We start from the raw sequence: 18111 nt of genomic DNA, 5'->3' as shown, positions 1-18111 counted from the left end.
AAGCAACTTAACCCTCAATTTCATTTTCTAACTTGTGGATAATAATACCCATTTCATAGAGTACATAACCAAAGTAAAATTCCATACATCAGGTATCAACGCCAGCTACTGGGTACATAATTGGACTTCCAACAAATATTTGGCCCTTTCTACTTTCTTCCCAGTCCTAATATATACTTAATAGTAATCATATATGTGTATGTCTAGACATATATCTATATCTTTATACATTTCTTATGTCTTTCAAAGGCAATCTGATGAGGCAGATTAAGACAGGTGCAACTGTCCTCATTTTCCATCCAGGGAAACTGAGATTGACCTGACAAAGGCTATTCAGTGACACAGTCCAGGGAGGACTAAATCACACTGATGCTGACAATTCATTCAGAGCTCTGTTCAATAAACCCTGTATGACTTAAGGTAGGATGGCAAGAACGAATTCAGCCGCTGAATTAACTGTACATTCCGGTAACTGACTTTGACATACTGGTTATGCCACAAAGGACAACTGTTTTATTTAAAAGTCAGTAAAGAAAAACAAAATGTTGTCAACAAAGCATAAGAAAATGATGTGTGTATTACAATTGCCTAAAGGCATGTTCTGACTTACCTTCCTGAACTGTCATGAAGTTTAATCCATCCTATAAAGCATTTTAATCATTTGAGATACTCACAAATGTAACAAAGCAGGTCTGTACCATTTATATCTGACTTTCAAATAACACAAGAAACTTTTAAAATTTGTTTCTTACTAATCAATTAATTTTTAAAATGTCCCCGTCAGGGAAGCATTAAGAGGAAGCTTTCACCTTTATCTCTGTATCCGAAGTCATCCTTCTTCAAGGAGGAATAGCTCAGCTGACCTGGGAGAACTGGACCCACTTAGGGAAGTGTGGGACTAGTGGGTGGAGTTACGTTCTCTCAAAAGCCTGGGAAGCAGACCACACCCAGTCTCTGTCTCTAGAAACTTGCTGCCTCCTCCAGTTCTAACAGGAGGTTCCTGCTCTCCTCCACTTCGGGCTTCTGAGTGAACACGTAGTATGTGTGTTTTACTACAACTGAGTGGGGGACACAGGCCTGCATGCAGTTCACCCCTCCTGCAGCCTGGGAGATGAGCTCAGACCTACTTTCCTCCTGGTTGACCCCAACGTTTAACTTCAGTGTGGAGGAAACGGAACCTCATCACGAGCAGGACCAGTCTCCACTTTAATAAAGCCGGTCCCTCCTCACCGGGGGTCAGTTCCTTACATACAGTCTCCAACACAAGAACCCAAGTGGGGCAAGCAAGCAAGTTGCACCCCTTAACTTCTTCCAGCAATATAGAAACCAGATCAAATAAACTTGCATAAATGTAAACGATTCTTGCCAACCTCATCCACTCATCTAGGCACTTTAAGCTTATTTTCTGCAAAAGGCCCTGTGCAAAGTATTAAAAGAAACATGCACAGCTTCTCAAGAAGTTCACAATTCAGCAGTAATCAGAGAATCATAATATATGGTGCTGAGTTATAAAATTAATGTCCAGATCAACCTGTGTCTCTATACTTAAAAAAGGGATCTACTTCATAGCATATAATTTAGCAAATTACTTGTTTTCTTTCACAGTAAAATTCTAAATCCATCCTCTCTGATAGATTAGGCAGAATATGGCATTGCCGTCACAATGGTCAGTTTGGTAACTTTCCCAAGTCAACTAAATTCAATGATATAAAATACAACAAAAAGGAAAGGTTGCATTATGGGGAAAAAATACCACTAAAAATCCTTATAGACCAGTAAGTAACTTATAGAACTAGTCCTAGCGTTAAAGGAACACTAAGAAAGTGCCTCTCAATCTTTAATAGTCATAACCCTCATGGAGGAAGTCTGCTGACACAGATTCTGATTCAGCGGGTCTGGAGTGGAGATTTCTGCAGAGGATGGCTAAGCACCCATACACAGACCACACACTGAGTCAGCAGGCTGGATGAGCTCATCCACTCCCATCCCGATTACAGAAGTCACATCTGTCCCCACAAGTTTGAGATATATTTGCCAATGTCTGTTTAAAGCAAGAAGCTGCAGCAAAATATGTTGGGCATACCTGTGGAGGGTGTACAGTGGATAATTATTTGACTGTGTTCTTCATTTTCAGCACTGCTAGTAACCCCTGCTGCATCAGCGGGACCTGAATAGAAAACAAATGGTGTTTATTTCAAGCTCTCTACAATCCCAAAGGACCAGAGTGTCCTGCAATCTCCTCTCCTATACATGGTATAAGTTCAGCTTCTTATGAGGCTTGATAACATAGCAAAGGTGCCAGCAACACAGTAAATGCCATTTTTCTCACAGATTTCCTACTATTCCTTCACAAACTGATTACAATAACAGTGACTCAAGACTATACTTTCAGGGATCATTTCTATAGTTTTTTACAATAACAGAGACTCTGACTAATGCCATAAAGAGTGTTCCGTTTTACAAAATACATGCACTTGCCTTTATCCTTTGCCACACTGTGTTCTTGGAGGCTCTTGTCCTCTGTGTTGGCATGTGTATAAGAGTCGCAACCCCAAAATGCACAGCACTGATAAGCATATGGTACAGATAAAGACCTAGAAAATAATTGTAGAGTCGGCATTGAGCAGCAACTTCACAGACATGCTTTGGTTTTAACTGGAGTCATTGAAAACACCAGCTGAGGAGTTAGGAAGACCTGACTATCACCTACATTAAGCTGGGCAGAATCCTCTCTAGGCCTCAGTTTCCTGATCAGTGAAAAAAGCTCTGGTATCAGATGACACCAGGAATTCCTCCATTTAGATATGATATGCTTTAAAAGCCTCCCTGTACATCAAACCGTATTTAAAATTTAATAGCACTACTACAATTTAAAGTAAAAATTTATTAGACTTCTTTTATAAATGAATTAACTATACCTGATTTATCACATGAAACTGGTAGTTTTATTTAAAATTAATCTCTCATTGTCACTTGCAACTTTATACCACTAAATGAATTCTTTGTTTATATAAGTAGAGTGAAAATATTTATTCTCCCACAATTCTCCCAAGTTCTCTCTCTATTACATCTAATGAGGTCCCCTCTGTCATACCTCATATCTCCATGAAGTATTTATAGTGTTGTATCAATTTCCTATAGGTTCACACTTACGCAGTTTCTGTCATCTTGTTGCTAATGGCAAATCCACTATATAAAAAAAAACATTCTGATGGAGCGCTATATTATCTCTTTGACAGCATTGAGGCTCCAATTCATGTCCTTAAAAACTATGGATGAATGCTCATGTTCTATTTTTTACCAAATCTGTGAGGATTGAGGTAGAAAATACTCTTAAATTATAGCCTTCTAAAAAATCTGGGAACCACAGGGGAAAAAAATACAACTAGTGCACTCTATAATTTGAGGGTCTACCATAACTTCAAAAAAAAAAAAAAAAAAAGAAAGAAAAGCAAAAACACACCTGAGATTAACGAAGTCTTTTGCTGCCAAAGCTTCTTTCAGCTGCAAGTTGCCCACAAGCTTCAGCTGATTTAGCCCATTCAGGCCTTCAGTAGGAAATGATGTTAATTCATTGAAACTTACATCTCTAAAATGTGAATGAGACTTAGAATTAACTCCTAAGATGCAAATCACATGAAAACAGCTGTACATGCGTTAACATCACAAATATTAGAGCTCCAAGAGGAAGTCTAGTTGTGTTAAATGATAGATCTAACACTCATCTTGCCCATAGTAGAAGCTGTTACTATAACAGTGCAGCTTAGCATTTATACAAGGAAACAACTAAACAGAAAAACATTTTGATAGATCGATGCTAAAACACAAATGTCTGTAGATTCATTACTTTCCTGATATTACCACATAGAGTCGGCAACTTACAGGTTGGTTATTGACCCAAGCTTGGCAAAAGCTCTGTCGTGAATTTCATGGATCAGGTTTCTACTCAGATCTCTAAAATTACAAGAATAATGTTACTCTTACCACATAAATTCACACTGCAGTTACTTTGACTACACTTTAGAGCAGGGGTCCCCAAACTACGGCCCGCGGGCCACATGTGGCCCCCTGAGGCCATTTATCCGGCCCCTGCCGCATTTCCAGAAGGGGCACCTCTTTCATTGGTGGTCAGTGAGAGGAGCATAGGATGCATCACAAAGCACGGCGTTGCTCACGTACAGTACTACTTCCAGTGCTGCGGAATGCACGCGTCACGACTCCGGAAGTGCGTCATATCATTTGTTACGGCTAGCAGTGACAAATTTGGAACTGGATATTGACCATCTCATTAGCCAAAAGCAGGCCCATAGTTCCCATTGAAATACTGGTCAGTTTGTTGATTTAAATTTACTTGTTTTTTATTTTAAATATTGTATTTGTTCCCATTTTGTTTTTTTACTTTAAAATAAGATATGTGCAGTGTGCATAGGGATTTGCTCATAGTTTTTTTTATAGTCTGGCCCTCCAACAGTCTGAGGGACAGTGAACTGGCCCCCTGTGTAAAAAGTTTGGGAACCCCTGCTTTAGAGTCTCAGCTAGTCACAATATCCCTGACAACAAAGACCTTTAATCTTGTCCAACAATATTTTTATTTTTATGTTGAATGCCTCACTGTCACACACAAAAAATCTATTTCTTGGTATGTGTTCCATGTAGCAGTAATTCTACTTGGCATCTGTTTCAAAACAGTTGTGAATTTTCTCCACCTTATCATTTTGGTACCAGTTCAAAAATATAAATGATATGTTATAACCTTTGGTACTATTAACTAAGTGAGGACAAGCCAAACTCCAGACAAAGCTGAAAATAAAAGCAGGTTTCATAGTATTTGCCTTCTCAAAGGTCAGTGATAAGGCAGTGAAAGAAGACAAAAAAATCAATATGCAAACAAAAGCATTTCAAAAGGGCTTCAGATATCTTTTTTTTTCCCAAGTAGGAAATAAAAATCATATCAACAGCAGAACCATACTGTAGTGAGGAACACACCCTGAGGAATTCTGATATTACAGAAATAATACAGCAGAGAAATAATCTCCAAGTACACCCAAACTGAGCCCTAATGGAAAGGCAGAGCCTGGATAGAGTCGTTCCATGACACATCTCCTAGATAACAGGAAAACTCAACAAACTTGGTTTCAAATCATGAAAAGCCCAGTTTTTCATTGTTGTCACATCACTGCTCCGTAAGTGATGGCAGCTAGGAGCCAGGCCCCTTCCTCCGGGTGCCCAGACCCACAATAAGCTTGTCAGCAACAGGGGAAGAGCCAGTGACCCAACCACCAAGAAAATGCTTTCTAGTAGAATACATTTTTCATTTCTTAATGAGGTCATACTGAAAAATGGGACTTGATATATGTAAGTTCCCTTCACCGTCAGTTTTTCAAAATTATTCTGCAATTTTTAAAAATGTTTACTGATTTAGTGATTTGTGTTTTCTATACTAAAGTTTCAAGAAGGCAATGAATGACCAGGTTTGTCTTAGTCACGTGTACATTCCCAAGTGCTTAATAGACTTGTTGGCACAAACATACACTCAACTACACATAATTATTTAAATGAGTGCTTCTGCTTCATATTAGCTATATGCGGTATGATAGAAGCACTAGTGCGGGGGTCAACAAACATTTTCTGTAGAAAGCCAGATAGTAAATATGTTTCATCTACTCTAAGTATCCCACTCCACCACAGTATGGTGAAATCACCTTCAGACAATACTTAAACAAAAGAGGCCTGGCTGTGTGCCAGCACAACTTAATTGACAAAAACAGGAGGCAGGCTGAATTTGGCCCACAATTACAGTTTGCCAATCCTGGCCAATGGATTGGCAAACTTCATTGTTATGACTTGCAAACAAACAAACTGCATCTCTCAGGTGATACACATTATTCTTTTTTACTCACCAATGTACAATAGCAGAAGTAAGCTAAAATACTGAAAACACATTACTTGTAAAGTACCATGTGGTAAAGTTTGAACAATATTTACACATAATAAATCAGACCTGTAAGTAAATCTATTAAAATAGGAATTGTGCTGATATATTTAATTTATGGCTTGACAAAAATTTTACTTATTGCTAAAAACCAGAGAAACTTACAGTATCCTTAGGGATATGAGGTCTTGAAAAGTACCCTCTTTTATTTGGTGGATCTGATTACGTTGCAAAGAACTAAAAGAAGAAGAAGGGAGAGGAGGAGGAGAGAAGACAAAAAAAGAGAAGGCAAAAAGAAAAAATATATATTTTCTATTTTAAAAAATAACATTCCTTAATTACACCTTTTCTAAGTTTAAATACTCATTCAGAACTAACATTGGTTGATCTTGTTGAAAGTCAAAGAAACTACTGTTTCCTTATCTATAAGTTGAAATGGTTAGACTAATTAGTATTCTATGCCAAATTATACTGGGAGTGTATATACATTAAATTCCCATCAACCCCGCTTAGGAGGGAGAGCAGGAAATCAACACATCTACACCAAGTACCATATGAGAAAGTTCGGGGAAGGAAGGGATCCGAAATGGAAGAATGAATGCCTCCCTTTCCCCACCTCCCCATCAACTTCCATCAGAAATGTACTATGTAAATGCACAGTAGATCCCCACGGCTGGTCTCCCTCAGGAGCCGGGACCAGATTTGGGGAGTTCGTTTTGTATACACCAACCTCTCCCCACAGTGTCTCATGAAATTCCTGACAGGCTGCATGAACCCACCTGATACAACTGGACATTTATTCATAAGAACACCTGATTATATGAATCTCTAATTTCTTAAATATTAAAGCCATTTATTTAAAACAGGAATTGCTCAATGAATTCACAATAAACCATGGCAAGAAGACTAACACAAAGAACAACTTACATTTCTTCCAGAGCATGGCAACCGTTAAAGCTTGGAAGGTCTTTTATATTGTTGTAAGACAAGTCCCTTAAAACAATGGAAATTAACAAAGTATTGTTATGTTATCAGAAAACTGTATTAAAAGAGCTGTACTCAGAAATATTAAAAGCAATACTAAGGTCTGTAATAAAGAGATATGGCTGAACAAGAAAAGCAAATATACTGCTCACAAAAATTAGGGGATATTTCAAAATGAATATGAAGCTATAAAATATCCCCAAATTGTTGTGAGCAGTATATTTTTTCTCTAAGACTCATAAGCTTCTAGAGAACCTCGGTGATTACAACAGACTTAAGATTTGCAACATCAAGTATATAATGCTGAGTACAGACGACATAAAATATATTTTAAAACATTAAATATATAAAACAAACAAAACTAAACATTAAAAATATAATACAGAATAAATAAAGATTATGTTTAAGTAGTAAAGTTATCAGTTTTTAATTTGTATTTTACTATGTTTATAAGCAACTATGTTTGTAAACAACTATGTTGTTTACACCATAAATAATTTCTATGTTGTTATTTCGTGAAAAAGCTATGAGAAGAGGTACTCATATTTTTAAAAACATTTATATTAAGTCAAATATTGAGACTACCTAATCACTCAGTCCCACGGCAGTTTTCTTCTCAGTTATAATTGTCATGTTCCTTACTCCATGACACCACTTAATTACTTGCTTAATCAATCAGTCACTTATTTTGTTACTATCTCTCTCCACTGAATACCTATTCACAATTTAGTAACTTAATTATTTGTTCTTGTGACATTTTTACATCCTTTATTTACTTTTAATTTCTAGGTCAATTTCAAGTTTTTAGAAAGCTCCCTGCATAGTTGGTTCCTGATCTAAGACAGATCTGGGCTCTGCTCAGGTTATGGGTGACGGAGCAGGATACGGAGAGCTGACTCGCCGGGGGAACCAGAATTAAAACAAGGAGTGGGGATAAGAACAAAAGAAACATCAAGGAAAAACTTAGCTTGGTTTTAGTTTGTTCAAAGTAAAATTACAAGATGTATGATACATACATATGTACATATATAACCCTAAAACTAAATCCAAATGCACATTACCTACTCAGGCTGTTAAAATAGCCGTTCATTTTCATGAAGGAAATAGAAATGATTATACCTTAAAATCACCTAATAAAAAGAGTTCATTAAAAATAAAACTCAACATGAGTGAAGTACATAAAAGAAAGGTATGAGAAGGGAAGACGACTACTACTTACAAAGTCCTAAGCAGCTTTTGTTCTTGGCACAAATTACTGGATATACTGCTTATCTTTGTACCTGTCAAGGTCCTGTGGAAGAACATGGTTCACATAAGAAATTATTCAAGTTGAGATGGTAAACAAAAAGAAATGCTCACATATTTGCATATGGACTAGAGTCTATGTTTCCCACTGCCTGAAACACGCGGGAAGATAAATTAATCCTCCATGCTGGTATAATTTTCATTGCAATGCAGAAAAACTTGTGACACTAGAAGTTAATATTGTTCAGACAACAAGCTCAACTGTTCACGTGGACCAACAGAAAAACACTAAGCCACAGTCAGAGCCTGACCACAACCACCTGCAAGTTCTGTCACTCCCTACACACATGCCCAAAACCTTTGAAACCAACTTGGCATCCTGCTCCTAAACCTTGTTTCGGTCTATTCTTTCAGTCTACCTAACTCAGTCACAAATGTTCTCTTATTCCCTACTCCCTTTCTCTGTTCCCATTTGCAGTCAATCACCAATTCCTGTTTTCTTCCTCTGTAGTGTCTCCAGCACCTGACCCTCCATCACCATTTGTATTGCTACAGTACAGCTCAAAGGTGAGAAGCTGCAGAAACGGGTGAGACTCTCAGGCTACGGGGAAGAACTCCGGTGATGGATTGCAAACACAGAACTCTCATGGTTCAGTGTGTTCATTTAGCCAAGTGGATCATTCCCATGGCCTCCTCTCCATTCTTCCAATCTTTCTCATCCTCCTCATACCACCTGCTACATCATTCTCAACACCGCCAATTACCTTAACAGTCAAGTTTAAATTCCTTAGCTCAGCGCTTTCCGGCTTCTCTTTTCTGATGACTTGGCACACATAAAAATCAAAACATTTACGTGGCATAATGTGCTAAGAAGACTCCTTGTGCCTGGAGATCCTAGCCACTTCGGGCTGCACCTGGCTGCCTTGAGGGCTGAAGTCACCAAGATCTTGGATGCACATCTAACCCATTTACGGACTGTCCATTCAAAAGCTTTGTCAAAACCAAATGTTTAATGTCCAAAGTTTGCCATTTCAAAATTGCGATCCAAACAATTTTCCAAATTTCTCTATATAACTCCTCATTCAATTCTAGTTATATTTGATCACCTGTGCACCATCCTTTCACTAAGTCCTGCCTGGCTAAATAAAAGAGCCAGCTCTGGGAAACCTGTCAATATTTAATTTTGAAACATTTCATCTTCTCCATGAAGCCTTCTCTGATAAGCCTACATTGATTGCTCCACTTCTGAAGTCCTAAAGCACTGGATCACTGCCTTATATCTTCAGTGACCGTTTCCAACCTTATCTCTACATACGAGGCAATATTCTGCCTGAGCTGACTGGCTCCAAACCGGTATCCATCTCCAGGCATGACATTCACAAAGGGAGATTGCAGGAATCAACATAAGCCTTCCTTATAACCAAAGAGCACTGGCTTGCTGCTCGCAGGCCAGACTGTTATCGTTACACACCCCTCTTAAAGGGCCACACTTACAGACTCTCCAGATGGACAGTCCCGGTCAGATTGGGGAACTGCTGCACCATGCTTGCACCACGAATGACTCTTTAAGAAATTGGGAGAGAAAAAGTCATTTAAAATAAGAATTTTTCATAGATAACATTGGTATTTTATTATTTTAAACATTATTAAATGATAGTACTACAAGACCTAAAAAATAAAATTGCATTCCAATCTTCAATGTACCTGAAAGTGTGATAATTTGGCCAAATGTTCATATAAATAAGAACTGCAGGCAGTTCAGGTGACAAATGAGGTTGGTTCTGTAAGGTTTGAAAATGTCTAAGTATTTATATGCACAGAATGATAACAATAAATACTATGTAAGACAAATGTCTAAGTCGCATTTAATAGGTAAATGTACCTGTTCCAAATGACCTACAAATTCAACTGCAGAACAAACCTGCAGAATCTGCTGTACTTCCCCATGAACAAGACACACACTTTTTCAAAAAATTTGGGATCTAAAAACTGGGTGAGTCTTATACAGTGGTTGTAGTTTTTTTTACTTGCATTTCCTGCTTTTTCACGCTTGTTTTTGTGCTCATTGTTGAAGATAGTGATTTATCATCAGACACAGATGAGGACAAGCTAATAGATGGGAATTTTGACAGTGATGAGGAGTTGTATGAATTTTATGATGAATAAAACTAGAGTTCAATAACTTCATGTAATACATTTTTTTTCCAAATTTTAGGTCCCAAAATTAAGATGCGTCTTATACATGGGGAAATGCTATATCTTGTTCGTAACCCGGGGACTACCTATATCATAAATTTTCAGCATTATCCTCTGGACTTCTGTCTGAGGAAAAGAAACCAAGAGATTTTGTTTTCGGGAGTTAAAATAATAAATTCTAGTTTTGCATTAAAGCAACAGCATAAATATTCAGGTTTATTTCAGAATTTATATACTTACAAGGAATGCAGATCCGATAAATTGTGAAATGCTGAGTTCCCCACAAAGGACAGAGGATTATCATACAAATGTCTGTAAAAAATAGCCAAAAAACAAAAAAATCAAAGTTGTCATATGTTCACAAGTACTCCCAAATTAAACCTATGTCGATAAAATTCATATATCTAAAAGCCTCACTTTCCTTTATTCAGATGTTTGGTTGGCCTCAAACAGAGATAGCTATACGTGATTACATATTAGAAGAAACTTGCAAAACTACTTACATAGTTCTTAAGAGTGGATTACCATCAAATGCTCCATCAGGGATAACAGAAATAGAATTACTGTGAAATAACCTAAAAAGATGAAAGAAAAACATTTGGAAATGCATATGCCCTTGAGAAATAAGTTAAAACGCAAGTATCTACTCCTGTTCAGTATTATGAAACACACAACTGATAATAACTGCATAGAAACTTTAAAAATGTGGGGAAACTGAATTTTAGCTCTGTTTCAGGACCATAGATAATTCTTTTTAAACCCACCACTTAGCCTACTATCAGGCTTCATGTGTACTTAGCTAGACTTTCATCATCAAAGAACTTGAGACACAAGAATCATAACATGTTTGGAACCCCAAATCTCTATCTCTTGCATTCAGTATTAACGCAAATCATCTTACATTTTTTAGCTATCAGCTCATGACGCAAATCTGTTACACCACGTACATTGTGATCTCTGCCCTTGACATATTCAACTTCTAAAATGCTCCCCCACCCCTTTCATTTGTTTAAATATTTCCATTCTTTCAAGTCCAGTCCAATTCCTTCACTTTAGTGCTGCCTTTTCCAATGGCCTTGAGCCTCCATGAAGTATTTTTCTAGAATGATTTCCTTATCCTAGTCTTTCAGCACTTATTTCTACCTAGAAACTGCTGTCTTACATGGCCAGCCTCCCCAGTGAGACTAAGACAAGCTCCCACAAGGCAGAGACCATACGATATAGCTTTTGTTTCACCAGCGTCTAGCCTTCCATGGTAATCTATGCTCAGAACTGTCTATGCCAGCTAACTCTTCCAATCTGTATGACCATGTGTGTTTGTATGGATGTGCTTTATGATGTTTGTAAATGACACCCAAAGGTTCTTAAAAACCTCGCTGTTAGAAAAGTAAACAGTGAATTCTAGGGATATTGAGGCATACAGAGGAAAAAGCAATACTCACAGTTCTTTTAGGCTGGGAAGGGCTTTAATAGCCTGAGGAAATTCCCCCAAATTATTATAATTCAAGTCCCTAGAAAAAAAATGGGGAAAATATGCAAGATATTGAAAAGTGCTCATAATTTATAAGGCATTTTGGTACAAATGTGTTTTTTTTAAATATCACATGCTCTGGATGATAATCTTTCTTTATCCATCATATTGCCATTCAAAACCCTGTAGGAGTTTAACTGAATTTATGCCATTTCTTAGAGTACTGAACAGAAAAAAAGAACCGTAATTCTTCTACAATGTTTTTTTTTTTTGTATTTTTCTGAAGCTGGAAATGGGGAGAGACAGTCAGACAGACTCCCGCATGCGCCCTACCGGGATCCACCCGGCACGCCCACCAGGGGCTACGCTCTGCCCACCAGGGGGCGATGCTCTGCCCCTCTGGGGCGTCGCTCTGCCGAGACCAGAGCTACTCTAGCGCCTGGGGCAGAGGCCAAGGAGCCATCCCCAGCGCCCGGGCCATCTTTGCTCCAATGGAGCCTTGGCTGCGGGAGGGGAAGAGAGAGACAGAGAGGAGGGGGGGGGAGGGGTGGAGAAGCAAATGGGCACTTCTCCTATGTGCCCTGGCTGGGAATCGAACCCGGGTCCCCCGCATGCCAGGCCGATGCTCTACCACTGAGCCAACCGGCCAGGGCCTAAAGTCAATTTTAAAATAAGCTCAAAGAATTCTCAGAATCACATATTACTGGTACATTAAATAAACATATCATTTGAATGTCACTTCTTAGCAAACTCACCATAAAATACAATTCATTAAATTATCCATTTATAAGAGACAATAGCTTGCAACTGAGGTTTCCATTTGGGGTTTAAAGTGCCTTCCTGACATTTTGGCATGAGGGTAGGTGACCTCAGCCCCATTACCGTAAGCAACATGACCCGAGATAAGTATGAAGAAGGAGACAAACCAGGACGAGTTCACATAACTACTGTCCTCTAGTAGATTACAAATTGTTGAAAATATTCCATTAACTGGGAGAGAGAAATGCCACAAGTGATCTGTACTAAAAGTCTTAACTCTGAGTAGATTTAAATTTTAATTTTTTTTAACCTACAGAGCATGTTGGCATATCATTAGCATGGTAATATCATAGTGAGAGTAAAGCAAAATCAAGTGCCCAGCTCCATAGAGACCTATTTCATTTTCCTTTTCTACAGAGGAAGGAAAGTGGCAACCAGGAAGAAGAGGTTGAATTTTAATATAATTGGAATAGTATACATGATCTAGGATCAGAAGACCCATTCCATCTCCTGTTACACTAGTATTTATATAGAAAAGGTGAACTGAGTTGGTGAGTTTCTCCAAGCGCTTTAACTTTCAAATACCCATTGATGTTCACCATCCTTCAGTTGTTCAGACATGAAAGGGGACTAACAGAGTGCTAAAAGTCTTCTCATTAACTGGGAGCTATCCAGAAATTTAGTTAAAACAAAACATTACAAACGCTAAGCATTCCAAGCCTATGCTGCCCATCTAATTGGGACATACTCTGAATCAGTTAGTATACCACAATGACAAATACTATAAATCTCCAAATAAAGGCAACTAATATAAACTAAAACACCAAAAATCAGGCTCCTACTTTTGATAACCCACAGCTAGCTGCACAGTGTCTTTTGCTCACATTGTTGCAATATAGAGTTGAGATGGCCAGAACTCCTAAAAACTTGAGTAAAAACAACTTAAGTATCCCTAAGCAAGATGGAAAATTTTATCACATTTAGCATATGAAAACAAAGATAAAACTCAACCCAGGGTTAAGCATTAACTAGGCAACTAAGTTCAAGAAAAAAAACAAACAAAAAAAATGCTTCCCAGAATTAATTTGATAAGACTCAAAATTCCATAATTATCTACCATACATTTCAACAAAAACAAAATTTAGGAAAAATCATAGAACTTGGCATACTGAGCTGCTTTTAAAATGTACTTTTGTGAGAAATATCAAGTTCAAACTTCTGCGCCATTTTTAACCATAAGTTTAGATTCGTCTTCATAACTGTGCAATATGATGGCAAGAATTTAGTCATATCTTAAAACAAATCAATGAGCAGAACTCAAGACGCCCTGTTTTTCTCCAGTGAAATGCAAAATTAGACCTTCAACATCACAATGTGATCATCCAAAATATGAAGAAACTTACAAGGTCTCCAGGTTATCCAGTCCATCAAAACAGTGCTGACCCAGGCTTTTAATTTTGTTGTTATGAAGATGCCTATGGAAAAAAAGCAGCAAAATAACTTCTACATCACCCAATGTGGTATATGTCTAAGATCGCAAGGCTTAAAAAGATGGCAGAGCAACAGACTGACAATGGTTAGAGGCTCGGAGGCTTGGGAGGTAGGGTGAAAAGGGTGAAGGGATTAAGCAAAAATAACCCAAAATTCATAGACATAGGTAACAGCATGGTGATTACCAGAGGGAGAGGGATGGGAGAGGCAGAAGAGGGCAAAGGGGGGTAAGAATGTTTGCTGAATGACCCAAGTTCTTTTCAGGATTACAAATGGCTACGTATTTGAAAGAGATTCAATGGTTATCATCAGATGTTAATTTTTAAATTTTTCCTCCCATTTTGTATTTTTAAAAGTCATCATGTTTTTAATTCTGTAAAAAATGGCAGCTCTCCTAAACCCTCACACTCTAGAAGCATCATCAGTTAAGATTCTTTCATAAAAATGTGTCATAAGCAGCCTGCTTTTGCTCCCAAATGAACATAAACATCTAGTATTAAATGGAGTAGAGACTTACAGAACCACCAGGCTCGATAGGTTGGTAAACGCAAAGTCAGGGATGCTTGAGATTTTGTTGAGAGCCAAGGTCAGCGCCTGCAGGGTCGGCAGATTGCTGAGCGGGCGCACAGGCACCTCCGTCAGGCTGTTGTCATCCAGCCACAGATGCCGTAACTGAGCAAGCCCCTCGAAACTGTCCTCGGGGACGGAGGTAATGTGGTTGGCATCTAATCGCCTGACAGAAACAGAAACAACCGTGTTCATTAACGAATTTGAGTGGAATGAGTCCATCTAAGGCACACAACTCTCAGAGTTTTCAAAACAAAAAGGAGTTATAGAAGGCCTAGCTCTGTGACATCCCGATTTCTTTACATTCACTAGAAGATCTCATAAAACTCAACAACTTTTCCAAGGTCAGTGTATGGAAGTCGGTTCGTTTCTATCCTTCATAACAAAGAAATGAATCTAAATCTGGACACTTCAAGAATCTTTGGCTAAAAGTAACTTAAGAGCAGAAAGATTTTAAAAATCCCTTAAAAGGCTTAAATTGGCCTGACCAGGCGGTGGCGCAGTGGATAGAGCGTCAGATTGGGATGCGGAAGACCCAGGTTCGAGACCCTGAGGTCGTCAGCTTGAGCGTGGGCTCATCTGGTTTGAGCAAAAATTCACCAGCTTGGACCCAAGGTCGCTGGCTCAAGCAAGGGGTTACTTGGTCCGCTGAAGGCCCATGGTCAAGGCACATATGAGAAAGCAATCAATGAACAACTAAGGTGTCGCAATGTGCAACGAAAAACTAATGATTGATGCTTCTCATCTCTCCGTTCCTGTCTGTCTGTCCCTGTTTATCTCTCACTCTGACTCTCTCTGTCTCTGTAAAAAAACAAAACAAAAAAAAAAATAAACTCTAATCATTAAAAAAAAAAGGCTTAAATTGGACTTTTATGTTTCAGAATATATCGAAAATACAGGAAAACAACAAGAAAAAGATGCCCTGGCCAGATGGCTCAATGGATAAACTGTCATCTGGCATGCTGAGGTCACGGGTTTGATCCCTGGTCAGGGCACGGATGAGAAGCAACCAGTGAGTGCACAACTAAATGGAACAACTATGTGGAAAAGCCAGTTGATGCTTCTCTCCCTCTCTGATGTACACATGCAAATCAATAGAAAATTTTTAAAAAAGAAACTAAAGCGAGCAAATAAAACTACTTTACCTAAAATTTTACATCATAACTAATATTTGATATTAATTTAATTGCTATTCTGACTTGGTACCAAATTGGAAAAATAAGAAAATATTTCAAAAATCTTTTTTTTTTTTTTTTTAATAGCAACAAACCATTTCAATAGATTCTTACCAATCCTTATTACTGGCCAAGTTAAAAATGTAGGTGCCATGTACCAGTAAAGCAACCATGTTCGGTTCTCTTAGCATGAAGCACTGCTTTAGAAATTAGTTTGTCAAAATAGACAGTTATTTAGAAAAGAGCAAACCACTCATAGCAAAGTTAAACAGCTACTCTGATCAATGTTACTGTGGCTGTAAAGCTTCTTTAACTTTTCCAATTTTTTTTTTTGTTTTTTTTTTAATTTTTCTGAAGTTGGAAACGGGGAGGCAATCAGACAGACTCCTGCATGCTCCCGACTGGGATCCACCCGGCACGCCCACCAGGGGGCGATGTTCTGCCCCTCTGGGGCATCGCTCTGTTGCAACCAGAGCCATTCTAGCGCCTGAGGCAGAGGCCATGGAGCCATCCTCAGCGCCCGGGCCAACTTTGCTCCAATGGAGCCTTGGCTGTAGGAGGGGAAGAGAGAGACAGAGAGGAAGGAGAGGGGGAGGGGTGGAGAAGCAGATGAGTGCTTCTCCTGTGTGCCCTGGCCGGGGATTGAACCCAGGACTCCTGCACGCCAGGCCAACGCTCTACCACTGAGTCAACTGGCCAGGGCCACTAAATTTTTTTTGAATCAAGGACACCTTACTAATAGTATTACTTATACTTAAAATTAAGTCTTCATCTGGAAATCTGAAAAACTAAGTCCTAAATCCAGGTGTAATTCTTGGAATAATGGCTTTTCAACACAAAGACAACCTGGTATTAATGTGATGAGGTGACAGGATGTGCCCAGCAAATCAGAACTTTCTTTTAACAAACCCCTTGCTCATGTATCTTCACTGCTTCACATCATACCTGACAGGCTTGGACCTCTTGATAAAAATTAGGAGACAACTACACCAATAAAAAATTGGTGAGAAGTCAAAATAACAGCATATTTTAAAAGAAATTGAGCGTGACAGCTTTCTAGTTCAGGAAATTCTGACTTTAGAGTGGTCTCTGTGCCTCCTCTCCTTCTGCGCTCTTGCTTCCCCTCCAGGCAAGCGCAGAGCGCTGCTCCCCGGACCTAACCACGTCCCAGACGCCCTCTCCTTCCCTGAGGCAGATAGATGAGCAGGAGGTAAAGACTGTGCCTGCGTAGGTCCTGGTGAGGATCATCAAATGGAAGCTTTCTTTCTGATAAAGTCAAGATAACAGAAAGGGCACTGAAAATAGGAGAGCTCAGGAAACCGAGCAGCTGCCTTAAGAATACACTTAGAAACAAACATTTTTAGGCTTGTGCATTCCTTGGGCTTTCTACAACCTACCCCTGAGAAGAAACAGGCATCCTCCATATAACAGACTGGCATAGTCCTGGCTTAGGAACTGCTTAGGAGATTTGCTTCAATGAGGAAAAGCAGTGTGTTCAATCTCACACACACACACACACACACACACACACACACACACACACACAAACTTTGCAACTTGAAGAAATTTCCATTTAGGGAGATAGACATGAAGATATAATCACACAATCAACCATATAATGTGACTAAATAGTGCAATTAAATGCTGCTTGTAGCTAATTTAATTATCTGCAATTCAGTCAACATATTTCAATGGAGCAACTTATTTGCCTGTCCTCAGGAGAACGATATTCTAGTGAAGATGATACACAATATGATAAATTAAAAACGTGATTATAGTCTGACCGGTGGTGGCACAGTGGATCAAGCACTGACCTGGAATGCCGAGGTCCCAGTTTCGAAACCCTGAGGTCAGTGGCCTGAGCGTGGCCTTGCCAGCTTAAGCACGAGGTCGCCGGCACAAGCATGAGATCACAGATAGGATCCCACAGTCGCTGGCTTGAGCTCAAAGGTTGCTGGCTTGAGCAAGGCATCACCGGCTCAGCTTGAGACCCCTGGTCAAGGCACGTATGAGAAGCAACCAATAAACCACTAAAGTGATGCAACTACGAGTTGATGCTTCTGATCATCTCTCTTCCTTCCTGTCTTTCTCTCTCTCCTCCCTGCTTCCTTCTCTCTTTTTTTTAAAATATTTTTTATTTATTGATTTTTTAGAGAGAGAGGAATGAGAGAGACAGAGAGAGAGAGAAGGGGGAGGAACAGGAAGCATCAACTCCCATATGTGCCTTGACCAGGCAAGCCCAAGGTTTCGAACCGGCGACCTCAGTGTTCCAGGTCGACGCTTTATCCCAC

At 39.0% G+C, this 18111-nt stretch overlaps 1 protein-coding gene across 1 annotated transcript in view; it reads right to left on the bottom strand.

Annotated features, from left to right (window-relative positions):
- The window catches only part of LGR4 (leucine rich repeat containing G protein-coupled receptor 4), a 113833-nt gene that overhangs the window by 2806 nt on the left and 92916 nt on the right, over positions 1-18111 (bottom strand). The window contains exons 5-17 of the mRNA XM_066364129.1: positions 14596-14811; positions 13991-14062; positions 11800-11868; positions 10861-10932; positions 10598-10669; positions 9656-9724; positions 8136-8207; positions 6860-6925; positions 6098-6169; positions 3883-3954; positions 3464-3589; positions 2479-2594; positions 2084-2167 (exon numbers count right to left, since the gene is read on the bottom strand). Of these exons, the coding sequence (XP_066220226.1) occupies positions 2084-2167; positions 2479-2594; positions 3464-3589; positions 3883-3954; positions 6098-6169; positions 6860-6925; positions 8136-8207; positions 9656-9724; positions 10598-10669; positions 10861-10932; positions 11800-11868; positions 13991-14062; positions 14596-14811 (1178 nt within the window). The remainder of the gene's footprint in view (positions 1-2083; positions 2168-2478; positions 2595-3463; positions 3590-3882; positions 3955-6097; positions 6170-6859; positions 6926-8135; positions 8208-9655; positions 9725-10597; positions 10670-10860; positions 10933-11799; positions 11869-13990; positions 14063-14595; positions 14812-18111) is intronic.

The sequence above is a fragment of the Saccopteryx leptura genome, chromosome 1, assembly GCF_036850995.1.
Source record: "Saccopteryx leptura isolate mSacLep1 chromosome 1, mSacLep1_pri_phased_curated, whole genome shotgun sequence".
Classification (NCBI taxonomy): Eukaryota; Metazoa; Chordata; class Mammalia; order Chiroptera; family Emballonuridae; genus Saccopteryx; species Saccopteryx leptura.
The sequence above is the reverse complement of the archived record's forward strand: the minus strand, read 5'-3'. Positions and strand labels throughout refer to the sequence as shown.